The 10,373-nt window shown below is 35.7% G+C and overlaps 1 protein-coding gene across 1 annotated transcript in view; it reads left to right on the plus strand.

Annotated features, from left to right (window-relative positions):
* The first annotated feature begins 613 nt into the window (after positions 1 to 613).
* LOC105815638 (putative protein ZNF720) overlaps positions 614 to 10,373 on the plus strand; it is a 72,224-nt gene continuing 62,464 nt past the window's right edge. Inside the window, exon 1 of the mRNA XM_012650834.1 lies at positions 614 to 635. Within this exon, the coding sequence (XP_012506288.1) occupies positions 633 to 635 (3 nt within the window). The 5' untranslated portion in view covers positions 614 to 632. The remainder of the gene's footprint in view (positions 636 to 10,373) is intronic.

Below are 10,373 nucleotides of genomic sequence, written 5' to 3' on the forward strand. Positions count from 1 at the left end.
ATGTGGCTCACATTTTATTTCACTGGACATTGCTGCCTTAGAGGATGGCCTCACTTTTCAAAGCTCAGGCTGCCTCCACAAAAGACCAGAGGCCATGAAGTTTATGTAATCTTAAATTTAAAATAATTGTCATTATATTGTTTCCAGTTTTAAATATTATATATATTATTTGTGAATGGATATAACCTTATAGACAAGATTAAATGGGAATGTCCGTCAGGCGGCGCCAGATTCCAGCGCGGGGAGGAATTCTTGCCTAAAAAGGGACTAAATAGGGAATAGAACTTTAAAGCTAAGAACTGGTCATTCTGGCCTTATTCAGCCCTGCCAGGGACCGCATCTCCTGCCACTCAGGGCATGAGGGGCGGGGTCTGGAGCTCTATCCAATCAGGGCCTCCGGGGTGGGGCCTGTCTAATCTGGCGCGAAGCCGGAAAGGAGGGGGCGGCTTCCGGGATCTGGCTGGGCCTTTGTCCCTCATGTTCGCGTGTCTACTGCTGAGGTCTGTTTTCAGCGCTACTTCTCTTTCTCATTGGGAGGTCCAGGTGGCTCTACCTCAGCCTCTGTCACTCTGTGACCAGCAGGTACTGGGAGATTCGTAGGGAGGACGCTGGGACGCCCCGGACATCAGGAAATGGTGAGTTTGCGGGCCGCGTATCCGGAGATGGGAAAGGGGCTGGTTGGAAACCAGCAGAACCGGCTGTGGCGAGACTTGGGCCTCCCCGTGGTCAGCTCTGGGGTTAGTGGACCTCAGCCTCCGCTGGCTAATGGCGCAGCAAGGCCCTCAGTCCTCTCTACTCGATGGGTGTGGCAGGGACCCCACGCGTCCAGTCCTGTTCCTGCACGGTGACTTTGGCCGCAGCCCTGAACCCTGTCTGTGCAGCTCTGCGTCCGCAGCCCTGCATCTCCCCCAGATTGTGCGGTGATGACGGGAGGGTCATCAGCGGGTATCCCGACTTGGTGTGCGAGTTCGTTATTAATTTACAAAAAAATGCATTTGAGTTAGATATCGGTATTATTAGGTAAGAACCTGGGGCACTAGAGTCAGTTCAGTCCGATTGCCTCCTACTGTGTTATTTTAACACTGTGCAGAAGGACTTTAGATCAGTTTGTGGAATATTGACATTTTAACTATATTACATATTGTTATCCTTGAACATTAGATGTGTTTATATTTATTCAGTTCTTTGATTTCTTTCATCAAAAATTTAAAAAGTGTTAAAGCCTGGTCCTTCTTTTGTTAAGTTTGTTTTTAAATGTTTCTTTTTTTTAATGCCATGATGAGTGGAATTGTTTTCTTAATTTCATTTTCATATTACTCATTGCTAGTATGTAGAAGTACCGTTGAATTTTTTGTGTTGATCTTGAATCATGTGACTGCTGAACTCATTTATTTGTTCTGGTGAGTTGTAGTGAATTTCTTACAAACTTAGGTATGCAAGTTTATGTTATCGGCAATAAAAAGATTCTATCTCTTTTCTCCTATGGAGAATTTTATTTTTCTTATTTAATTTCTGTGGAGAATATTTTCAGTTCTATGATGAATAGGGTGGTAAAGTGAACATTCTTTTGTTCCAAAACTTCAAAGTAAAGTCTTTTATAATTATGATATTAGCTGTAGGTTTTTCATAATTTCACTTTAGCAAGTCTATAAAGGCTTCTTTGTATTACTAGTTTTCTGGGAGTTTGATCATAAATAGTTATTGGATTTGACAGTTACTCTTCTGTGCCTGTTAAAAGTGTTTTTTTCCCCCCATTATTCTGTTTGTAAATTGCATTGATTGATATTTGGATATTAAGTCAACATTGCATTTGTCAATTAACTCAATTTGGTAGTGATGTACAAGCATTCTTATGTGTTGCTAGATTAAATTTGCTGGGATTTCGTGTGTGTGCGTGGCTTCTGTGTGCACATTCATCAGGGGTATTATTCCATAGTCGTCTCTACTTGAATGCTTTTGTCTGGTTTTGGTATCAGGGTAATACAGTCCTCATAGAATGAACTGGAAAGTATTCCCAATAATGTTATTCTAAGTTTTGGAGGAGTTTGTGAAGAGTTGGCATTAATTCTTCACTAAATGTTTAGTAGAATTTACCAGTCATGGAATGTGGCTCTATGCTTCTCTTTGTGGAAAGATCTTAAATTATTTGAATCATTTTACATATTATATGTCTCTTTATATATTCTATTTATTTTTGAATTTACTTTGATAGTTTGTGCCTATCAAAGTATTCATTTCAAATTTGTAGTATTCTATGTTTCTAGATTTTTCTAAGCAATTAACACTGAAAATTCAGGGAGTACGATGTAGGAGAATGAGGCTTTGGCATAATCAGCGAATGATCCAAAATTGCCTCTGATATAGGATGAAATATATGACTGTAATTGCTATACTTTATATTTATTATATATGTAAAATGTGTTATTTAATCTAAAACTAGTGAAGCATGCCATTTCACTTTAGATTTTATAAAAATAGCATACTGAGCCTCCCTCATAGTTTTCATCAATATTTAGATAGGGCAATAAAACAAATTTTATTAAGAACAAATGCTAAATAAATAGTAAATGATGAATGGTATGAATAAGTGGAAATTTGACAAATCAGAGTGGTAAATAATCATTATGTCCATATACTGTGTTAGTTACTATTCTAAGTCATTTATACATATAGACTTAATTACTAGGAGTTTAAAATGTATAATACAATGATTTATAGTCAATGATACATTGACACATTTATAATGATAGCAGGTGACACTAAAACCATAGAAATAAAATGTTTTGGTATGCAGTGCATAAATGAACATAAAATATTAAATAATTTTATTAGAAAGTTTGATTTATTAAACGTAGTGACAAATGGACCTCATTATTCACTAGAAAACATGAGATACATATTATTTGTTGATATAGTGGAAAGTTATTTAAAATGGTAATGTTTTAGGCCTAAAATGTCATTAACTTTTTAAAAGCAGATATCAAAAAAGTCATATTTTTTAGGAGTTGTGGAATGACTATATAAATTATGAATTAATGTAATTATCCAGTAATATCTTTCCACATACAAATTACATTTAAGTCTTTTTGAACTTCTTGATTAAATGGAAACTCTTACCTGAGATTATTTTAAAGAGTTAGATGTATGCTAAAGAGGCGGCATGGGGATTGGAGCCAAGAGACCTGACTTTAGGTAAATGATTGTACCCTCTTAGCTCGTGGTTATATAAACACAGTGATTCTGGCCATATACAGGCACTGTTCACTGGAATGGAGTATATCTTTTCAAAATTTTCACACAGTATAAATTCGAATTTTACATGTTAAAAAATAATCACTCTCTACAAATTATTACTCTGTGGTATATCTGAAGGGTAGAAATGTTCAAAATGAAAAAAAGAATTGCAGTGTTTCATGAGATACTGTTGTCTGCCAGAAAATATCTATATGAAATATTCTATTCATGTGTACACTGTGGATATTTGTGCTTATAGAACAAATTACATATAGTGCAAAAACTTTTAGTATAGACAGCTACAAATTATAAGAATCTCTAAATTCTAAATTAAAAGAAAAATATAAATACTTCTCAGGAGCAAAATTAAGTAAACAATCAGAGGAGTAATCATACTAAAAATCAAGTACTCCTTTCACTTACTGACAAATCACAATGATGTCAAATTCACATGGGTTCTATCCAACTTCCAGCATGGCAATTGGAATAAACAGAAAGAAAGAAACTGACTGAAGACATCCCAAATGTGTTATCTCCCAAATGTGAGAAGTAAATTATAAATTATTAGGCACAATAGGAAATCAGCTACCAAGATGAAGGGTCAGAAGAAAATAGATGTCATATAAAATTCAGATATTGGAATTATGTTATAAATATTTAAATAAATACAACAGGGAAAATAAAAAATCAAAACAATGTCAGAAAAACAAGAAATTCTAAGATTAAAGAGCCATATTTAGAAATAAACCAAAGAATAAACAATTCAAATATAAGAAGCGAACTTAAGATACAAAATGTGAGCTAAACATTGAATTAAACTGAGTTGATGAGAGGACTAGATATGAAAATAGAATGAAGGACAAAACACTTTTAACTTTTACACTAGAATACATATTATAAAAAGAATGAAAGATAATAACCAAAAAATGATAATTTATACATTTCTAAAAATAATCATGAATAAATCTATGAATTCAGAATTCATGTCAAAAGAGATGGAAAAAAACTACTTAATAGAAATAATAGTAAAATTGTATAACACCAAGAGAAGTGAAAAAATTAAAAGCATGAGATAGATAACCTACAAAGGTGAGAGCAAAATCTTCAAATCTTTAATAGAAGCCAGAACTTAAAGATTAAGAGAGGTACAAAAGTATTTAGACTCTTAAAAGTAAAATTTTATATATTTTTATTGAATCAGCAAATTCTGTCATACTTGAATAATTTAACTGATGACCAAATAATCTTATTTTTTTCAGAAAAGAAGTTTTCATAACTAAGTTATTAAAAATTGATGGCACTTCCATTGCATATTCTACAGAATATTAGTTATTTTATTAGAACTGATTAGCACCAAAGAACTGATGGTGGCATAGACATTGACAGTAAGACTCTGGACACTCAAGATAGTAATCCTGAGTTGTACATGCATAGCAGGGTTCAGGAGAATGTGATGACTGAATATACCCAGTACATGACTACAGAGAAATTCATTAGCAGCAGGATGGTCTGGGTGGCCCTTTTCTCTGGGGAAACTCTTGGGGAAAGGCTGGTGCTGTGAAGGTGCTGGGGACAACCTTTGATACCTGGACAAAAGAATCACCATGTATGCACTTGAGAGCAGCATAACTCCTACAAGGAAGACATTCCTGGATATTGTCAGTGTGAACATCACAATTCTGATGATGTAGCTCATGGGGAAAAGTGAACAATATTTATTGAGAATCAAGAGATCAGTTTAGGTCACACTGGAAGAAGCCACAGATAACTACTGCAGGCCAAACTGAGGAACCATAAAAAGGCAAAAACATGTAAAAGGTAATTTTGTATATATATTTTTAAACCTTGGCAACCAGGTGGTGCTGTGGCTTATGGTCAAGTCTCAGAAGGGAGGTGGTACAGATGGAGAGGCCCCTCATCACCCTGTTTATATAGAAAAATGATTTAAATTTGAAGTCATTCTGAAAATTCAGGGACCCACACAGACCTGGAGAAAACTAAAACAGTACAGTGAGGAGCATCACTATGTGGATGAGGGCCAAGTGACAGGTCATCAGGTCAGTGGGCTTCCGCCTATAATCCAGGAGTGTGAAAATATGAACGAAAAGAAGGGAGGTGCTGGCTGAGAGTCCAGTACTAGCTTGGAAAAGAAAGGTAGTTTTCAATGGTTACATAAGTGGTAAATGTGTTCAACTAATGGCAGGGAAGAAACATATTTCATATATTTGGAGGAAAACCAATAGACTTCACATCATCAACATTCTATTTTTCGATAGTCAAAATTATCACCCACTGCCATCATTTTTACTTCACCCAATTATTTTTAATAACTCTGACTGGCTCATATAAATTATTAAAAATACAGCCTACATACTATTTTCTACCTAATATGACACACACACACACATCAAACACCAAGAAATCCATACTTGCCTGTATACAATGCTCACTACACTCTTACTTGGCCAATGCCTTGCTCTCTTTAGAAAAAATTTCTGTTCTGCATTCCTTCATTTAATATTTAGTACCTGAAAGACTGATAGGCTTATAAGAGTACTCCATTGTATTTGTAAATCTGAAATGAACAAAATTTTATGCTAAAAAGACTCAAGAAAATAAATAACTAGAATAAATCCACTTGAGTCTTACATATCAATTGACTTTTACGCTTCTATTTTTCATCTCTCTTCCATGTTTATAGAAATCTGTAATTATCGCCTTCCCCCTGATAATCTGGATAATCTTCCTATTGTTATATCAGCAGATAAGCAAACTTGATTCCATCTGCAAACTTATTTTCCCTTTGCCATGAAATTTAACCTATTCCTAAAATCTGGAGATTAGGGGATTAGGAATTAAACATATTTGGTGAGCATGATTGTATTTACCACAAGTCTTCTTATGAGTATTTTCTCAAATGGTCTTGTCCCTCTTCCAGTTTAGTTTCCAGTCCAGAAATCCTACATGTAAACTCTCTTTTCCTTATGAGGGAGTTGCTAAAGTCAAGCTCTCAATTACCAGGAGACCAAAAACTATGTTATTGATACTATATAACATTCATGAGTTCACATGAAAATGATCACACGATTGTCCTTTTATTGAGGCTTCATTTAGTGTAAAATTAGCCTACCTTGAAAAATACTTAGGTTTTCAACTGTAGATGCTTCCCCTGAAGTTTTAATGAATATATTTCCAATATAATAATGCTTCATAAAATTTCACTACATAATTTTGCAATTACTGTTTGATGTTATGTTCCCTGGACACAGGTATTGTTATTTTATGAAATTAATTTAATTTAAGGCTTAGAAGAAGTCAACTATATGATAGAAAAATAATGGAAAACCACTATAATTTCTCAGATTTCTCTGAGATGAAAGAGTGTTCCATTATGTTTTTAAGGATACATAATTGTACTAGACCATAAATCCAAATATGTATGCTAAATAAAAAATGTTAACAGTTTGTATTCCTGTCTCATACTCAGAAATCCATGGCTGAGGTAAAATATTGATCAAAAACTTCTGATATGTATGAGTTTATAAGGGAGAAATCCTTTACTTGATTTAATGGTTGCTACCCTTTTTCCAAAAGCTTATTCTCTTTGCCTTCCATGTTAAAGAAACATAGACCCTAGAATAAACTATGCCTACTGAACTCAGAAAACTTGCTTGTGAATTTTAACAACAAAATTTAAATATGTTAATACAATTTTTAATAAGCAAATTACAATTTAAAACTTCTAGAGGGAATAGTAGACATACAAAATTTAAAGGATATCTTAATAAGAAGATGCTATGTCTTTCAAATTCGGAAATTATATTATTCTCTTATCACTAAATGACCTCCTCCAAATGCATATACAGTAAATGCTGTAAGTTTAATTTATTTTGAATACATAAAATACTAAAAGCTTATTTTTACGGAAGATTTGAAAGCATGCTTAATTTTATCAGCACCCATCATGTAAAGTATTCAGTAACTCTATGAAGATTTGATGAATGGCAAAAAGTGATATTTCTAGATAGTCTCATGGAATCAAAAAGAAGACAATTCTTTATTAGTAGTTATTATAACAAAAACAATAAAACAAAATAATATGTATAGTAATCTGATAAAATTTGATTAATATAAAATGTTGAAAACATCTCATAATTTTAAACAGCTATAAAATATTGTGAATATTCTAAAGCATCTTTATACTTAAAGAAAGGAGTATGACTAAGTCATTGTGAATTTATTCAGATTTCCTGTATTTTAAAAAGTAAATGTCACCTAAGCCCCTACATTATGCTAAATTAATAAACAAGAAATTAAAATACAATTTCAGTTCAAATACAACATTACAAATTTATAAACATCCTTTTAAAAAATCTATAAATTTATGGCCTCATAAGATCCACAAAATTGGTCTTTTCATCTGGAAAAATCTGTATTTAGTTACAGTTCATTAAGATAATGACATTAAAAGAAGAGAATTCAAGTACTTCATTGAGACAGTCCTCCCTTATCTCACACCCACCTGAGTCTTGAGCTTTCACTGTTAGTGAAGTGGAGAAGTAGACATCCACCTAGCTGAGCCTGTGGAGTGTCAGTGTGTGTGAGGTCAGGTTCCTGAGACATGGTTTTAAGGAAGAGATTCCATCAGCTCATCTTCTGACAGGTCCGTAATCATCTGTAGAAGCAGGACAATCCCCTGGCTCTGGGATTGTTATAAAGGAAAAAGTTATGAAAGGGGGAAACCAAAGTTACCTAATTACTGGAAAACAGCAGGTGAGGAACACCAGGGTTGCAAACTTTTCCATGTGTGATCTCATTTTCCAGGTCATCTTGTCTTGGTGGATTGGATTATATCAGTCCTTGTTAACAAAATAGAAGCCTCTAACTAACCCAAACTTTAAAAATGAGTAGAACACCATATCATATTTCTCAGTGTATTCTCACTGGTGCAAGTGATTTCTGGTGATTTGCATACATGGTTCCCAGTAATCCCTGGTTTGGGGGTCACAGCTAGGTTACAAACACCTTTGAGGGAATTAGAAACAGTGCTTGCTCTGCCAGATCTACTTAGGCAAGGGGCTCTGTCCTCCAGAGGACAATGCTCTGAGCCGGGAAACCTGTAATGGGAAACAAAATGCAGAAAAGTTTTAGCCCAGGAGTATTTTGCAGATGAATTTATAGTGGGCATAAAGGACAGCTCCATTCCAAGGAGCACCGATACTCTCTGACCACCTTCTATATCTTAGTTTGTTGTGAAGTATCAGGCTTCAGTGAGGATGTGCTCTTCACCCCATATTCCAGTCTTCTCTACCGTTTCTACTCACATGCTGTTTTACTTTATGCACTGAGCGTTAGAGCACCCACTTCTTGGCAACTATCGAACTTTTTCCATCCACCCAACCACACCTTTGTTATAATTAACTCTAACTCTAACCTTTGCCCTGATTATTATGGCCACATTTCTGATTCTCTTTATTAATTAAACACTATTCAATGTTAAAATGGTGGTTTTTCTTCCTATAAAACTATGGATTATAGTCAGGGCATAAGCTCATCCTGTTTGGATTTGGCATGGTGTGCTCTTATATGAGTTTGTTTACTGTTGCTTATAACAGAATACCTGAAATGAGTAATTTATAAGAAAAGAAATTTATTTATTACACTTATGGAGGCTGAAAAATCCAACATCAAGGGGCTTTATCTGGAGAGGGCCTTCTTGCTGGTAGGAAATCTGAAAAGTCCTGAAGCAGCATGGGACATCACTTGGTGAAGGCGATAAGCATGTCAATGTTCTCAGGTCTCTCTTCCTCTTCTTACAGAGCTACCAGTCCCACTTCCAGGATTACCTATTATCCATGAATCCATGAAACCATGAATGAATTAACCCATTCATGAGGGGTAGGGCCCTCATGACCCCTCTTAAAGGCCCTACCTCTCAATACAGCCACTGTGGTGATTAAATATCAACATGAGTTTTGGAGGGGACACATATTGAAACTATAGCCACTCTCATGTGTCATCTTTGATCTTCTAACAAAAAAGTCCCCTGGCCCAGCCAGCCCACCCTTATCTCCAGACTTTTGCTCTCTGAAAATGCAATTTTTCCAGCTCTCTCCAATCCAGTCCAATTGCTCACTGGTGTCCATCTCTACAAACTCATTGCTCAGTTCAAGTGGTTACTTAGGTCTTCATTTCATTGCCATCTTGGAAGTTTTTTTATTACTTCTTTTTAAACTTTTGTGTTTTGTGCTCAAAGAAAAAAAATGTCAGTGAAGAAATCTGTACCAAGAAAAGCTATCTTGCAAAACTAGAGGGAAAATAAAGCTATTCCAGATGTTTTTTTCTTTAAAAAAAAGCCAGAAAATTTGCTGCTAGTACATTAACTTGATAAGAATGTTAAAGTAAAATTAAAATGGAGACCAGGCCTGAAAAATTTCTAAGCAAACAAAAGGAACTATGTTCTCAGTTAGCCAGAATCACTGCCTGTTCCTTATGGCCTAATTAAAGAAGCAGGAAGGTTTGCTGAGCTTGACCCTATGAAGATTCTCAGGAAGGGGAATCAGGATCAGCCCAAGATGGGCTCCCTAGGGAGAGACACGGCAGGCAGATCTGCAGCCTGGCAGGGGTGGCCATGACCACTGTCAGGGAGGGGGCTCACTGAGGCCAGGCTCCTTGACAACTGTGGGAAGTAGAGTACAGGGGCTCAGAGACCATAAATGGCTCAAAGTTGCCTACCTGGTTGGCTGGGTGGACCCTACCTTGGCCCTCTGCTCAGAATACACTGCTTGCCCTGTACTCATGTAGAATTTGCTGGTGCCCCAAGGCCAGAGGACAGTAGAGACCGGGCACCCTGAGACACACGCCAACCCTGTAGGCAAAGCTTGCATGCCCACATGTGATGACCAGTTCTTTTCCTTTCTTATGTTATTTTAAAAAGCAATTGAACAACTGGGTCTGTGTTTATGGAAATACAATACATATTCCAATAGGTACACATGGTGGGTGGGGTAACAACCTGTATTGGGCTCAGTTAATGGCTCTGGACAATAACTACAGGAACAAATAGTAGGAATATGATGTGAGAAATAAGATAATTATCACAAAAATGTACATATATAATTGGTCTACTTTCTTTTCTT

The sequence above is a fragment of the Propithecus coquereli genome, unplaced genomic scaffold (genome assembly GCF_000956105.1).
Source record: "Propithecus coquereli isolate 6110/MARCELLA unplaced genomic scaffold, Pcoq_1.0 Scaffold340, whole genome shotgun sequence".
NCBI classification, from domain to species: domain Eukaryota; kingdom Metazoa; phylum Chordata; class Mammalia; order Primates; family Indriidae; genus Propithecus; species Propithecus coquereli.